This window comes from Triticum aestivum, chromosome 2B, assembly GCF_018294505.1.
Source record: "Triticum aestivum cultivar Chinese Spring chromosome 2B, IWGSC CS RefSeq v2.1, whole genome shotgun sequence".
Classification (NCBI taxonomy): Eukaryota; Viridiplantae; Streptophyta; class Magnoliopsida; order Poales; family Poaceae; genus Triticum; species Triticum aestivum.
In genome coordinates, this window is record NC_057798.1 from 577,099,402 (window position 1) to 577,115,628 (window position 16,227).

Genomic DNA, 16,227 nt, shown 5'->3' on the forward strand with positions numbered 1-16,227 from the left:
GTTAATCAGTTAATTAACTTAATTAATTAATTAACCAGTTAATTAACTTAATTAACCGGGATTATTTAGCCTAATTGCTGGATTAGTTGAAACTATTTTAATTAACTAGACATAATCTATGACAGGGTGGCCCCACCCCTGTTGACCAGTCAAACATTGACTGGTCAACTGGGACCCCCTGGACCCATTGGTCAGCCCCTGGGTGCACTGTGGGTGCACTACACCGGGTGCACTTAGCAGTTTTGCTATTTTAATTCGAATTAATAATAATTCCAGAATATTGTTTAAAACTTTGAAAATTAATAGAAATTAAACCATAGCTCGGATGAAAAAGTTTTATACATGAAAGTTGCTCAGAACGACGAGACGAATCCGAATACGCGGTTCATTCGCCCGCCACACGTCCCTAGCATAGCAAACGTTGAACTTTTCCCCTCCGGTTCATCTGCCCGACAGACGTCCGGAACCGGGAAAACTTTCCCGGATGTTTCCCCCTTCGCCAGTATCGCCTAGCACTGCGTTAGAACACCTCTAGCACCGCTTGTTATCTTGCTATGCTTATGTTTGCGTGTATTTACTGTTTCTTCCCCCCTCTTCTCTCTGGTAGACCCCGAGACCGCTGTTGGTGCCCCTGTGATCGACTACGTCAACGACGACCCTCCTTGTTGTCTGAGCAACCAGGCAAGCCCCCCCCCCCTTTGATCATCCCGATATCGCCCATTCTATACTCTCATGCTTGCATTAGATTTTGCTACTGTTATTGTTTGCTCCTATCCTGATGCATAGCCTGCTTTTGTACCTGCTATTGTTACCTACCTGCTTATCCTAAACTGCTTAGTATAGGTTGGTTAGTGATCCATCAGTGACCCCCACTTGTCCTTGTTGCCCCTGCTTCATTATGGACGACTCGATCAGCATGATCGACGACCAGAGCCCGACACCTGACATCACATCACGCCCCTTTTGTTGCTCGACTCTGCAGAGCTACTATCGAGTGCCGAGGGTGATCCCTCATAACGCACTCTTGATGATAATTCTGTAGTGTAGCTATTCGGTCGTGGTCATCGAGGGTGATTTCCTCTTTCACCATTCCTGATACGGATCTGTCGTTCAACACCTCAAGTGTGAACCTCGAGGGTGGTCCCTCTTACGTTCACCTTGATGATTACATTGAGTGGAATCCACCGGGGGTGATTCCTCGGGTTTTCCCCTTGATGTCTGGACACACAGTTACCTCGACTTTACTTGAGACCTTTGTTGAAGTCGGGTGGGCCCGTTGAGCACCCGCGAGTTGATGTGAAAGTCGGGCGGGCCCGTTGAGCACCCGTGAGTTTTCCACATGGCACGACCGGGCAGTCTGGGCCCTTGCCATAAGTCCATGAGACAGGGCAACGGGGTCACCTTATCGTGAGTCTCTGCTCGTTTCCGCGAGCCCCCAATGCACTAACAGGTTTGGGTATTTGTTCTGAGTTGGCCTCTGGCCTTTACGCACTAACCACCACGCGAGAATAGATATGGGCCTCGATGTCATGGTATCAGCCGAAGCTTTGTCAGACGTCCAGTTCAGCAGTGCGGCACGGTCGGATCATGCTGGCCATCCGAGGCGGTGCTGGTATCCACCCTGCTCGCAACGACCCGGAGTGCTTCGGGTGATGGGCCCAAGACCCCGGAGTGCTTAGAATGTAGACCGGCGGGGACCTCTCTGCTGAGCCTAGGTAGGGCTACGACATGTTGATCTGCCGAGGGCGGGCATTGACCCCAAAAAGGTGTGTCCGGCCAGAAGGATCGAGCGTGTTGGGTAACGTGGTGCACCCCTGCAGGGAAGTTATATATTCGAATACCGTGTCCACGGTAATGGACGTTCAGACTTGTATCCCGATCTTATATAACTAGAAATGGATACTTGAGATATGTGTTGGATATGTGGCTCCGGGATTGCTTTCTCGGAGGTAGTCGAGGAAGGATCTCTGGGCGTTAATGCTACAACATGCTTGTTAATTATAAACTGCTATTCTTTACTCTTCTACATGCTGCAAGATGCTCGGAGCTGCGTGAAGATGCTAGTCTTCGATAGGCTAGGCGTTCCCCCTCTATTCTGGCATTCTGCAGTTCAGTCCACAGATACAACCCTTCCATTTGATACAAATGCATACTTAGTATAGATCTGATGCTTGCGAGTACTTTGGATGAGTACTCACGGTTGCTTTGCTACCCCTTTTCCCCCTTCTTTCTTCTTTCCGGTTGATGCAACTAGATGGTGGATCCTTGGAGCCAGATGCCACCGCCGACGGATACTACTACATGGAGGCCGCCGAAGACCAGGAGTAGTTAGGAGGTCCCAGGCAGGAGGCCTTGCCTCTTCGACCGTGTTGCTTTTGTGCTAGCCTTCTTAAGGCATCCTTGTTTAACTTATGTCTGTACTCAGATATTGTTGCTTCCGCTGACTCTTGTCTATCGAGCTTTTTGTATTCGAGCCCTCGAGGCCCCTGGCTTGTAATATAAAGCTTGTATTCTTTTATTTGTGTTTAGAATTGTGTTGTGATATCTTCCCGTGAGTTCCTGATCTTGATCGTACACGTTTGCGTGTATGGTTAGTGTACGATTGAATCGGGGGCGTCACAGGTTACATCTCACTACTTAGTTTTGCCACTAAGAATTTGAACTGCTAAAAAATGCCATCGCTTCGTTAGGCGCATCCTCAAAAATGCCACTAGACACCTTTACTGTCAGCTCAAATCTCGTTTTCCATGTTATAATGACCAAAATACCTATAGACCAACATGTCAGCTCTTCCTCTATCTCACTACAATAAAGTGCGGGTCCCACTTGATCCCAACAGTGTTCTTATTTTCCTCTAAAATTATTCGGTTACTTACTCCTGACAAGTGGGGTCCACACTTATCATTGTGAGGTAGACAGAGTTGACATGTGGGTATAGGGGAATTTTTTTCATATAACATTGTCAACGAGTTTGACCTCACAATAATGATGTCTAATGACATTTTTGAGCAAACATCTAATGGAAGGATGGCCATTTTTAGATATCTAATGGCATTTTTGAGCAAGCATCTCATGAAACGATGGCATTTTTGAGCAGTTGTAATTTCTAATGGCAAAACTGAGTAGTAGGACACAACTAGTGGCATAAATAATAAAAACCATAATAAAAATGCCATCTCTTAATAAAAAAAATCATCTCCTACTAATAAAAATGCCATCTACAAAAACAACTCGACTTGTAAAAAAAATGTTTAAATTGCCATGTGACATATTTCACAAATTTATAAACTGCATGTTTGTTTTTTCTACAAAATTGTCATGTGCAAGCTCACGCCGCCAGCTAGTGTGGTGCACAAAGGTGTTTTGAAAAGTAAGATGTTCCCTGAATTTACCCAAAAAGGCTTCCGCCCCGCTTTATATACAAAGCAAACCGCCAGAGCACGACATCGAATCAAGGTTTAACCCACGCCCCCCCCCCCCCCCCCCACACACACACACACAGACACACAAAGTAGCACAAAACAAAAGTACGGGGGTACTGCTGAGGGCACAGCTCAACAAGCCCTAAAAGACACACACCCAGACCCGACATAGGGTGGGGCAGCCGACGCAGGCTAATCAGGCTCATGAGGAGGCGGCGGAAGCAGCGGTGACAGTCGAAGCGCCATCGAGCGGAGGTCGGCAATGATGGTGTTGATGGCGTCCCGGTCGGAAGGGCGGCTAAGCGGCCGCCAGAGCTGCAGGAAACCACACATTTTAAAGACAGTGTCAGTTGCGCGTCGAAGGGTAACACGCTGGATCACAAGCTTATTACAGACCGTCCAGAGCGTCCACGCGAGCACTCCAACGGAGAGCCACCTAATATGGCGGGCCGATGGAGGGATGGGCTGAATTTCCGTGAGGAGGTCGGGGCCGTTGGTGTGGCACCAATGATCGCCAACGACTTCGCGAAAACAACTCCAAAGAAATTGGGCCGTAATACACGCAAAGAATATGTGGTTCGAGTCCATCATACCACAGAGGGGACACATCCCGTCTCCAGGGCCATTACGTTTGAGCACCTCCACCCCAGAAGGTACCCGACCCCTAACCCATTGCCACAAGAATATCCTAATGGCTGCCTTGGACAAACATCTGCCCTGCCACGGCTCGATCCGGTCCTAGTTTCAAAATCTGACGTGGCACCGGTCCTGCACCGAGATCCGTGCAATGGTGGGGAGAGTGTTCACTGGAGATCATCAAATATCCGGCGTTCGAGCCGGTTACTATTTCCATCTCTAAATGATGCAAGCCGTGTTGCATATGGCCATTGTGCCAAACTGTGTATTATAAACAGACTTTGTAGAAAAAGATCCTTTGGAATCCCAGAACTACTGATGTGCAGCCGGGCGGACGCTGCCGTGGCCGGCGGCCATGTGCGTCGGCGTCTAGCGTTGGTTTCTGCCACACGCAGTTCGAGTGCGCAGAGAGATCGATGGTACGACTTTTTTTATTTTTTATTTTTTGGTTTGCTGCGGGGATTGTTACGAGTTTGATTGAGACAAAATACAAGGTCTCCAATTGTAACCCAACTCTTGCACGTACACGCACCTCCATAATTTTTTTTTTTTGTATATATACAAGGCGGTCGCTGGCTCTGCAATATAAGTTGATCTGCTTGGGGGACAGATCGGCCTCAACAATCAATCAAGCATGGAGAAAGAATTGACCCATGTTCACTGGGGAGAGGTTTTGTGGTTTAGCTGGCTTTCCTTCCTGATTGGAGTCGGTACGGTTCCCCTCCTTCTCAAGATCGTTTTTGCATCTGTAATCATCAATCTGGTTCCAGGCTTCTGTATTTTTCGCTTTATACAAGCTTTCAAATCAAACAGGTGCAGGCGTGCTCCTGCTCGCCCTCATTAACGCGTTCAGGAGTTCTTACTGGGACGTCTACTCCCTCGAGCTCACCGGCATGGACGGCCGTGACCAGCCGGCGGAGCTCAGCGGCCTGGCGTTCAACGTGACCCTGCACGTGGAGAACAGGCGGCCGAAGTGGGTGGGCAACAGCTTCAGCCATGGGAAGGTGGTGGTGTCCTACGCCGGCGTCGCGGTAGCGGAGGGCCGTGTGCCGGGCTTCAGCGTCAGAGCGAAGAGCGCGGCGGAGGTGGATGCGGTGGCGCTAGGCGGCAAAGCAGGCGTGGCGGACGCCGCCGTGAGGAGGCGCGTGGAGGCCGAGTTGCGCTGGGACTCGGCGGAATTCGACGTCGAGGCCAAGCTGTTCCGCAGCGGCGTCGGCCAACAAGGCGGCCCCGTCGTGCTGTGGTGCAAGGTTGCATCGCGGGTGCTGCATCAACCGTCACGGTGCAGGACCTTCACCGACTTCATGACTAGGGCAGACGAGGAGTTTTGACTGATTTGTACTACGTGCGTGCAGCACGAATTCCCAGCCTATGCGTCTATTATTTTCCTATTCTTAAAAGTATATTTTTGTTCCCCAAGTTTCTCAAAGTATAGACTTTTTCTTAAGATTTTTAGGTATATATTTGGTCCTTCAAGTCTCAAAACGGGATAAGTTTGGTTCAAAACCAGATTTTGAGCACGTTGACCTAGTTTGACCTGGTTTGACCATGTTGACCAAGTTTGACCAATGAATAGTAAATTCGAAAAATAGCAAACAAATTCAAAAAAACTGAAATTTTGTGACATCAACATGCTTGGGTGCGTTTGGTGCGTGTAAATTGTTGTGGCCAAATAACATCTGAGGAGCTCTAGATTTTTTTTCTTTTTTGTGGGCCAAAATTAGTTTTTTTTTTTTGCCAAGAGCTCCTCAGATGTCGAAACACCACATAAATTTTCACGCACCCAAGCATCTTGGTTGCCACAAAATTTCGGAGTTTTTGTTGAACTTTTTTGCTATTTTTTGAATTTACTGTTCATCAGTCAAACATGGTCAAACCAGGCCAACGTGCTTAAAATCTGGTTTTGGACCAAACTTATCCGGTTTTGAGACTTGAAGGACCAAATACCAAAAAAAAAATTAAGGGACCAAGTCTATACTTTTAGGAAACTTGAGGGACCAAAAACATACTTTTCTCTTTTTCTTTAGGGCAGTGCTATGCGTCGGCCGAAGGATCTTTTAAAAAGACCCGCTGCCTCGTGAGCCGTCCGATTGTAAGAGGCGAGCCGTCCATTCTTGTTCTGTAATTTCTTGCAGCAATGTTCCTGTTGTGAAACCTCTTCTCGTGTAACTTTCTGCAACAAGAGCCATGTGACAAAAATCTCTTCTTCTCCAATTTTTTGCAACAAGACCTCTATTGCAAAATATTCTCTTCTTTAATTTACTGCATCAAGACACCTATTGCGAAACTTTTTCTCTCTATTTTTCTGCAACAAGACCCTTGATGTAAAACTTCTTCTTTATTTTTCTGTAACAAGACTCCTATTGCAAAAACTCCACTACAATAGGACCCAACATCTCTAGCTTCTTCTATGTATTCCTGCAACAAGACAGTTGTTCCGAAAACTTGCAAGAACGTCGACGGCTAAACGGAGAGAGCACCCCGCGGTCTCTGCATCACCCTATTTGTTGCGGTATGCCTTTTCGAAACAGGTGCTCAGTTGTAAGAACCGCAGAACAGAGCGCTCTGTGTGTTTAGATGAGATTCAACACATGGATAGGAGAGATAAAAAATGCGTCCATTTCATTAGAGATAGGGATGAAGGAGAGAAGTGGTGCGCTGGCCCATCACGATGTGTTTCAAGCGTAGAACATGATGGATGTGAGAGGAAAGATCAGTCTGTTGACCGCTAGCTTTTTCCTTTTCTTTAAGGGAATATGGGGTGCTTTATTCGGCCAAAACAACTCCAAAATCTGCTACGAGGCTTGTTACAAGAAAACTACTCTCTCCGTCCCATGACATATGATGTTTTCTGACAATACACTAGCGTAAAAAACATCTTACATTAGTCAAAAAATGTCTAAAATTAACGTCTTACTATATGACAGATGGGGCCCAGCAGACAGGCTGATGTGGCACCGCTTAACATCTCAGATTTAACGACGATGTTTGGTAATGTGTGGCCCTTTGGGGTTCCACCAGTCATTGGAAGAAAAAAAGAAAAAAAAATGGTTTCAGCCTGACTGGCAGGCCCACATAAACACACTTAACCGTGCTGAAGCCGCCGATCAATATTATTTGCAAAAAGATTACAGTAGACATAGTGTTTTCTACCCAAAAGAAAAATGTAGACTCGTGTTTTCTACTAATCTAGCCTTCAACGTGGTGGTTTTGTGCAATTTACTCCCACACCGAACAAGTGGCCCAAAAAGAGATGGGAAGGGGATAAGCCGAAAGGAGAGGGGCCACCGGTCCACTCAATGACGCGCCTCAGGTATACGTGGCCATAAGTCGGACCAGGCCTTATAAAGCCCGTAGCAAAACACCTAGGCCCGGGCCCGGCCGTTGGGCCTAGATTTGAAGCCCATGCCTGGCCCATTAGTAGAAAAGCCTGTCCGGCCTCGGTCCAGGCCTCTTCCCTAAAATGTACATATGTCAAGCCCAAGCCCAGCCCAGCCTTCAGGCTCAAAACTTAGGCCCAGGCCCGGCCCACGGGCAATACCGGGCCGAGTCTGGTCGGGCTTTTTCGGGTTGGGTTTTCCATGGCCGTATAACCTCAGGTAGGAGGTGACCAACGAAAGTTGTGGCTGGTCGCCCATCTCAAATCATTACCCATTCGGGATTGGTTTACAAGCACTTACTTCACATGACCTTTCTAAGTTGGATTTTTTCTTCTGAAATGCACTTTGTAGGCAGGTGTAGTGTATTATCAACTCTCCAAGTAGTGATTTGCAGCGAAGAATGTAAACTAATATAAAACGTTTTAGATCACTACTTTAGTATCGCATATGGCTGAGCATTTGACCTACATGCTATTGATTTCAGATTTGAGATTAAGTTCCCGTCCGAAAGGAAATAGACAAGTACGTAAAACTTACGGGGCATCTCCGAGATTTGACAAGCCTTCAGATCACGCTCTGGAGAACCTCGATTGCACGCGATCGTTTCACGGTGGCGTCACGCAATTTCATCCTCGGCAAGGGGCAATTTTGTCTTTTTGCTAGATGCCACCCACTCACGGATCTCTCTCAATCCCATTTTTCTTCTCCCTCCCTGTCCCCTCCGCCGCCAGCTCTATTCTGCCCGACGCCAAGCGCCAGCCATCTCCCACGGTGCCACCAACAGGCGCGGCAAGGTCTCGCCTCACTCTACCAATTCTCCCTTTCCTCTCCACTGTCTCCATCTCTCCACCTGCAAACCATGCAAGATGTGCGCTATTCCTCTACCAGCCCGTAACGTCAACAAAAAATTAGCATGCGCACTCTCTTCCAGTGGAATACAAACAAGAGTTGGCTCCGGACTGCAATTCGTGGGACAAAAATACCATGATTTGTCCATCATCTCCTCCTAGAATAGCAAAGACACTACTCTGAGATTCTGGCGAACAAAACTTCTATTACTGTATTACAATAGCACTACTCTGAGATTCAGGAACAGAGATGGTCTGTTTATTTGACACAAGATTAAGCCTTCAGATTCATAATGCAAACTGCATGCAGATGTTGGGCAATCTGGGGCCGGTTGAGACAGCTGCTTCATTCTTTCAGTGATGATGGCTGTCCAGAAGAAAGCCTATCCGACCTCGCCTTGTTAGCTCGCTCCACGTAGTCTTGATGGGAGTCATGCTTTGCGCCTACAATTGAAGAGATATATTGCAATCAAGTAAGCTCTCCGGTGCCAAAAGGAGTAAATGAAAAAATGTATTAGCTTCCTGGTTGGTTTATATATCTACAAAAAATGCTTTGAAGCAGGCAGAATTGATCCAATGGCCAAAGCATCATTGGACGATCAAGTTGGATTGTAACTCGTACTCCTACCTGATGTTTTGGGGGTGATGAATGCAGAAAATTGACCTAAACATATATAGGCATGTATGCTATGATGCTATGAATTCAAACTGCAGGTTTTATACCAATATCACGGGACAGGTCAAGCATCACACAGCTATCGTTATCAACTGAAGGTTTAATTCCTCTATTTACACCTAACATCGTGTACACACAGGAGACACAAGTTCATCACCATGACAGTAAACTTCTTTCAGTAACCATAAAAATGACCAGTTGCAGTGAGTATAAGGAAATCAAACTTGTAATGGGTTTTCCTATATTTAAACGTTGATCGTGCCTTCGGAATGCGCTAGAAACTAAGCAATTGTCAGCAACTGAAAACATAAAAGAAGTCACACACATATAGACCTGCATCAAAGATGATGAAACTGGGGACAGTTCCTTACCCTCAATGGAGACTTTATTCGCTAAATTCATATCTGTCATTTTAGCTGACGCCAAAGATTCCATCCCAAAAAGAAAATCATGTTTGAGACTAGGCTAAGGAATGGAGTCTTAAAGTATTTACCAAGACAAAGAAAACAACAGATGCAACATTGGCAACCAGAAAGCAAGCATGTGACCCACTTATATTGCTCCAACATATACTAACACCCAAAATATGGCAGCAATAGTGCATCGTCACTGTGCCTACCACCTAAATATACAAGGGCTGAGCCTGTGTAGCAAATAAGTCAGACATAATGCCTAATATGTGCTCAAACGTAATCCACACATGTAAACATCTTTACCCTTTCCACCATAATCCTACCAGAGACAGAGCAACAAAAGCACATTGAAATCCAATAGAAACATTAACCAGTCTACATCAATAACCCAGTCTAGACCATAGCATATCCAATCTTAATCAGACTAGAATATTTAAAGGAAACAGAATAATCCTATCAATGTTTCGGCACCGACCAACCCTACAATAGATTCAAGTTACAGATGTTTGAACACTTGATAGTGCTATACGTTGTTCCAACCAGAAAACACTGCGGTGTGCTGCAGCAGAAGTGATCAAATTGTAAACTAGACACTTTTTTTACCAAAGTATAGGGCATGAATTGCCTATCAGGTGCATGTACACTACACACCATGGTACTTGCGGAAATCAAGGTAGATGATAAAGAACATAGGGATGATTCTGGTGAAGACACCAATGCTATTTTTTTCTTGTCATTGGTCCTGTATCAAGTGAATGCTAATTGGTTCGCTGCCAAAGTTTGGCATTGCCAATATTTGGCAAGCCAACATTTGGCAAAACCAAAAGTTGCCAAAAATTGGCAACTTTTTGAGAGGTGGGCAAGAACCAATTGGTAGCCAACCAATTGAGAGCCAAATTTTTAGACTTGCCAACAATTGGCATGCCAATTATTGGCATCAAACCAATTAGGCTCTTAAACCTTTGATATAATGTGCCATATAACATGGTTCATAAGTGATGGAGAGTAGATAATACTATAACACTATATTGGTAAAAACCTGCTACAAGCTTTGTGCTTACCTATGCGCATATGATTTAATGGTAAAGCTCTACATTTATGATATACTATATAATTTAAAAGAAAACACAGACCTGATTGCTCAATCTGTAGACAGAATGCCAGTGGCCACATATTAAGGGAGGTTGTGGATTTCAATACAAGATATGAAAACCAAGGCGCAACGGCAATTCCAGTAAGGCGTGTAACGTCACAACTATATATTTTGTAGTACTGCGTAATTTTACAACAATGCATATATACTTGATTGCTAACCAAATGAGTGAAAATGACAAAGGTGAGCCCACAAAACTAGTTTTCTGCTTCATGGTTGAAATGCACATACTAAAACAGAAAGCCTGAGGAAATATCTCCAAGTACATACTACCTCCATTAAATAGACCACATCCTAGAATGCATGCAGTCAAACTTCCCTAACTTCTACTCATATTAAACTCAAAGAAATATTTAGTTCCATCAGGTGAACTGATGCTACAAGATTTTGTAATGGAAAATATTTCATAACATACCAAACTTTTAAAATAATATTAGCATATTCATGTGAAAAATATCAGTGAGAGTTGTATATGGCAGATTGTAACCATGTCCAAACCATCATCTATTTATGAACAGGAATATGTTCTCTCTGTACCAAACTGTCTCATGATGCTAAATAAATCCACAGATGTTCTGATTGATTGAAATACAGTGCAAAAATTATATGAGTTATCATCCAACAGGTATATGCATATAGGACCGACCTCCAGTAATAGCAGTTTCCTACTTCTGTTTTCCTAACTTGACAACTGAAGATGTCATTTAGAGGATTGAAAACGTTTATTCCAAGAAGGTTTGTAGTTGCAGAAACTTTTAGTCTTATGATTAAATGATTTCATCCAGATCTTGAAAATGCAAAGATCAAAGAGGAGGTGGAAGATAACATCGGCAACACGAATTACCAAGCCTGAAACTACCAAACCCTAGTTCCCCTCATCGAGAGTTGCACAACAGATAGGAACACGGAATAGGACCCGCCTAGGTGAATCCGCCGACTCTTCCAAATTGCATACAGATCATCACGGTAGCAAGAGGAGGTTTTTTTTTGTGTGTAGCAAGGGGAGATACCTCGGGTCATGAGGTACCAGGGCACCCCGAAAATGGCAGCGAAGATGGCGATGCCTGCGACGACGTGCTTCTTCTCTCCGCTGTACAGGTAGTGGTCTATCCGGGCGCGGAACCCCCCGCCGCTGGAACTGGCGCCCTCGCCTCCCATCACCGCCGCCGCCGCCGCTGCCGCCTCCTGTATGCTGTGGTGTGGGAAGTTGGTGCGTGCGTGCGACTGCGAGGGGACGAAGGATTCTCTAACTTGGCAGAGCCAAGTCACAGTATCTGCCATCCAAAGTGCATCTAAGGGCTCTCATCAATCCACTGCTTTCCAGCAAGGAAGTGTTTTTTTAGGGATCCAGCAAAAATGTGTGAGACTCGGCCCAAATACAGCAGACTTGTTGGCCCATGGACGCAAAATATTGGCCCAAGTCAGCCCGATCCACCCAGACCTTTAATCGGCCGGCCCAGACCCAAGCTAGAGGCAACTCCGCGTATATTGCGGGACACAACGGCTCGTCTCCATAGCATACCACGCCCACGCGCCGCGCGCATTCGGGTCTGCCTCGCCGCCGCGCCGCGCAGACGACCCGCCTTCTTCAGCGGCGGAGACGACCCGCCTTCCTCAGCCGCGTAGACGACCCGCCGGCCGCCCCCGCCTTCCTCAGCCGCGGATACGACCCGCCGACAGCCCCCGATACGGACCCTCACCCTCGCCGCGCCGAGCGCCGCTTGCTCTGGCAGGTACTTGCTCTTCCGTTCTCTCCGTTTTGTCTGGGGAAATCTACCGATGGAACGTTCGGTTCGACTCGACGGCGCCGCTGCCGCCGGCGGCAGATCATCGAGGTTGTGCTCGTGGAGAGAGTCGGAGCGGCGCGGAAGCAGGGGAGGGGGGAAGGGGGCTGCGCAGCGGAAGGAGGCGGTGGTGGGCGAGAGGACGCGGTGGGCGTGGGTGGGTAAGAGGAGCAGGGAAGGAAGAAGAAGCAGGAGCCAGGAGGTGCGGGGGCGTCAAGCCCTAGTGCATTCGTTTTATTGGAGCAGAAGGGAGGCGGTGGTGGGCGGGAGGACGCGGTGGTCGTCGCTGGGGAATAGGAGCAGGGGAGGAAGAAGAAGGAGCCAGGGGGTGCGGGGGCGTCAGGCCCTAGTGCACTACTTTTAGGTTTTACACGAAATGGAACTCCACGGATACTCAATTACTCATTATAGATAGAATAAGTCGCCTAATTTAGTGACTAAATATTTGCAACTTTTACATGTTTCTGCACTTTCTTTAACAAAACCTGCTGTGATGTACTTACGGGAGTAAGGGAGTGCTTTAGCTGCAACCCAAGTTCATGCCCATGTTGCTTATTAAGTGCAGCAGGTTTCCCCTGATCCCTGTGATCTCGGTCTATGCCGTGAACAGTGCTCAGACTAATTAAGAGTAGTCATTAGTTAATAGTCAGTTCTTCAGTTCTGATGCAGCTAGTAATAAATTGCTCTTTCTCACAGAGTAGATATTGTGTGTTTGCATGAAGTGAAGCTATAAACTGTACTAGTTTATTCTATCCGAGATGTTCAAGAATTCCATTTCTCAAGCTGCTTATCTTCAGAGTTACAGTTTAACTTGCGGGGTGTGTTTTGGAAATCAGTAAGGTTTAGAATTGCTATCTGAACTATGTGTATCTACTCCTTGCATATTATACTTGTGCAGCGTGTTACTCCATGATGGCACAACTGAGTTAAAGACGCACATCACAATAGGACATGTAAAACAAATACTCCCTCTGTTCACAAGATGTTCTAACTTTTTTCTGAATTGGATGTATGTAGACATGTTTTAGTGTGTTTGTTCACTTATGTAGTCCATATTGAAATATCCCAATCATCTTATATTTGGGCACGAAGGAAGTAGTAATTAAGACTACTCTACAGTGATGGTTGCTGCTTTGTGTTGGAGCTACTGCTGTGTGTTACTTTGTCTGTATTATTGTTTTAAGAATTGGATTTGTAGCTTATGGACACTCTCTTTTGTGCCAGCGTCCCTGCAATGCAAGGAATACTTGCCTGAGGTTTGAGGTATGTGTCTTTTAGCTCAATACAAGACTAATTGTATTTCGTCTGTTGTTGTCAGCATTTGATCTATTACTCATGGTTTGCTTTTCATTGTCAGTGTTGTTGGTCACAAAAACGCTTGATTCTTAACATTTGCGCTCTGTCCCAGATCTATTTCTCCCTGCTGCTCTACGATTACCACGCAAGGAGTCCTTGCATCTCAGATCGTTTGGACAGCACTACTTGATCACACTCTACAACCTTAGGTTTGGGGTATGCAAAATTTGATCATTATCTTTTATTCTTATGCTATATTCTTTTATTGACTTTTGTGTTTTTTACTGTGAAGGCTGGAATACTATCGAATATTTTGAGCTCGGTTATTTGAACCAAGATCAGTATACAATGAGAATGGAACTCTTGTTGTCGCACTTTTTGATATATTGAAAATGCCATCAAGAATATTTGTCGTCAAAGTGTTTTCACGACTTATTCAAAGACAACAAGAATGGAACTCGGGATGTCAGTTCAAATGTCAAATTCTCAAAACTTTTGGAAGGCAACTTGTGGAACTTTAGGTCATGAGGATGGAAAACTTATGTGCGCTTATCATTTCATCAACTTTCTAGTTCCTATTTTGAAAGTTGATAAACAAATCACATCTCCATGAGACTTTGAATCGTAAAAGAGAATGGAACTTGGGTTGCCACTTTAACTGTCGAATTCCTGGATATTTTTGAAAGGCAACTTGTGGAAGGAATTAGAGCTTTAGATCACGAAGATGGAAAACCTTTATCGACACTTTTCAGTCTGCAACTTTCCAGGTTTTTTTTGTTCTATGTTCATAGCAAATCCAGTCTCCAAAGCTTGAATTGTAAATGAGAACAGAGTATTGTGCTTGTAATTTATTTCTTCTTCAGATTTCACTTTCTCGTGTAATTGTACTTTGCTTATTATATGAATGAATAAAGATACTTTCTGCAATTTCTACTTTTGAGTATATTTCTTATTGGATTCGTGCAAATTGTATGTTTGATATAATAGCATGTTACTGTACAGATGTTTGTTTTCAAATTGGATCTTGTTGGTAAGGTTTCAAACTTGTCCATTTTGTTCGCCCATCAGAATTTAAGAAATCCCCTAAAAGAATCAGACTCAAAGGAAAAAAAAAAGGCTCACTGTAGACTTTTTTGAAGGGGAAAAAAACTACATACCTTTTATTTTACTTCCTAAAGATCTGTTTTCTGTCCCACTTAATATGACCAGACTTCGAATTTCGTACTTTGGCTTGCCAATTGAGTTCCTTGTGGTTGTTTAAGCCTTTAAGGGGCTTGATGATGTAATTCTGATACTCACATCTTTGTGGTATTATGGATTTTGTGTTTTTTTTTGGCAGCGTCGATTGGGCCCACAGAAGACTTTTTCACTTTTAGCAAGCACTATGATATATGAGATGAGATATACGCTGTCTGGTATAGAACCTGTTTCTTTCATATAAGAACTGGTAGTTATTATTGTTCTTTGTATCAATCTTGATGGCTATTGACTTTCACTACCTTTGTATCACGTACAGGTTTTGTTTGTGTCTGCTGGCTTCTTGTGTCCCCGGGGTATAATGATTTATTAGTTATATTATACATCTCAACTAGATCTATCAGGATTAATTATTTTCTGGTTAATTACTTGAGCTTCTTTCAATGTGTTGATTGGCAGTTGGAGAGTCTTTAGACTCAGGAGACGTAATGAAGATGGGTCCCGCGTACATGTGAGCGGCTGGCTGATAAGCTGGTTCGCTTTATCTTTGTTGGCGTCCATTTCTTGGATATACTTTTATGCATTTACCTGTGGGAGCAATAGGCTGCCGGATCCAGAGAAAGACAATTGCCCGTGGCGTGAAGCTGACCTATGCATGAAGATTGTGATAGGAGCTGCCCTTGTTTCTAACATGATCTGGCTAATATACCTATGCTTCATCGACTTTCAGAAGGTACGTGCGAACCATAGCATGGCACAGATGGTTCATTTCATTTGATCGTCAAGTGGTAATAGTTATGCTAGTTCTTCTCTGCAGACCTTCCTTTACTTTGGGATCAGTGCATGCGTATGCTTATTGGTTTCCAACTTCACATTGGCGGCTGAAGTTTGCTGGGATATGTTGCGAGTGGCCGGTTGGATGGCCATTTTGTTAGCATTTATCGGCAACATCTGCCGGTACATGTCAATGGTAAGTTAACGTGTACTAGTAGTTCCAAATTTCCATTCTAAACATAAGTGCACTTTGCTTCAATAAAAGTAGTAGTTCCAAATTTACATTCTAAAATATATGTGCACTTTGCTTCAATAAACGTACTTGCTTCACTCCTGACTAATTATAGTGTTATAAACATAGATATAACCTTTAAAATTTAGCTAATTAAACATGGTACGTAGTGGTGGCCTCTTCTATGCATTCCTTGTACATAACGAGACGGATAAAATTACCAGCCTTCATCTCCAAAGCATGCTTTTTTGAGATGTCGTTTTTACAGTGGACTAGGATCACACAGTACATCCTAAAGCAATAAGTAAGCGAATTGAAGAGTAATGCCGTCTTGTGCATATATTCCATGGCCGGAGTCATAGTGTGAACGAAATGCTAGAATGACACATGTTTAGGAACAGAGGCAATATTATAGT

At 44.7% G+C, this 16,227-nt stretch overlaps 2 protein-coding genes and 1 long non-coding RNA gene across 3 annotated transcripts; 2 read left to right on the forward strand and 1 right to left on the reverse strand.

Moving 5' to 3' along the window:
- Positions 1 to 4,648: 4,648 nt before the first annotated feature.
- Positions 4,649 to 5,569, forward strand: LOC123041698 (uncharacterized). The gene is made up of 2 exons (XM_044464278.1): positions 4,649 to 4,768; positions 4,872 to 5,569. Exons 1-2 carry the CDS (start codon positions 4,693 to 4,695, stop codon positions 5,387 to 5,389), a joined length of 594 nt encoding a protein of 197 aa, XP_044320213.1. The 5' UTR covers positions 4,649 to 4,692; the 3' UTR covers positions 5,390 to 5,569.
- Positions 5,570 to 8,369: 2,800 nt separating this feature from the next.
- Positions 8,370 to 11,821, reverse strand: LOC123046123 (uncharacterized). The gene is made up of 2 exons (XM_044469408.1): positions 11,539 to 11,821; positions 8,370 to 8,730 (listed from the first exon to the last, which is right to left on the reverse strand). The coding sequence occupies exons 1-2, from the start codon at positions 11,807 to 11,809 to the stop codon at positions 8,633 to 8,635; spliced, it is 369 nt and encodes a 122-aa protein (XP_044325343.1). The 5' UTR covers positions 11,810 to 11,821; the 3' UTR covers positions 8,370 to 8,632.
- A 238-nt stretch (positions 11,822 to 12,059) lies between these two features.
- Positions 12,060 to 14,553, forward strand: LOC123041699 (uncharacterized). Its single transcript, XR_006418604.1, has 4 exons — positions 12,060 to 12,261; positions 13,537 to 13,575; positions 13,721 to 13,824; positions 13,901 to 14,553. It is a non-coding gene; the product is annotated as an uncharacterized lncRNA (long non-coding RNA).
- The last annotated feature ends 1,674 nt before the right edge of the window (positions 14,554 to 16,227 follow it).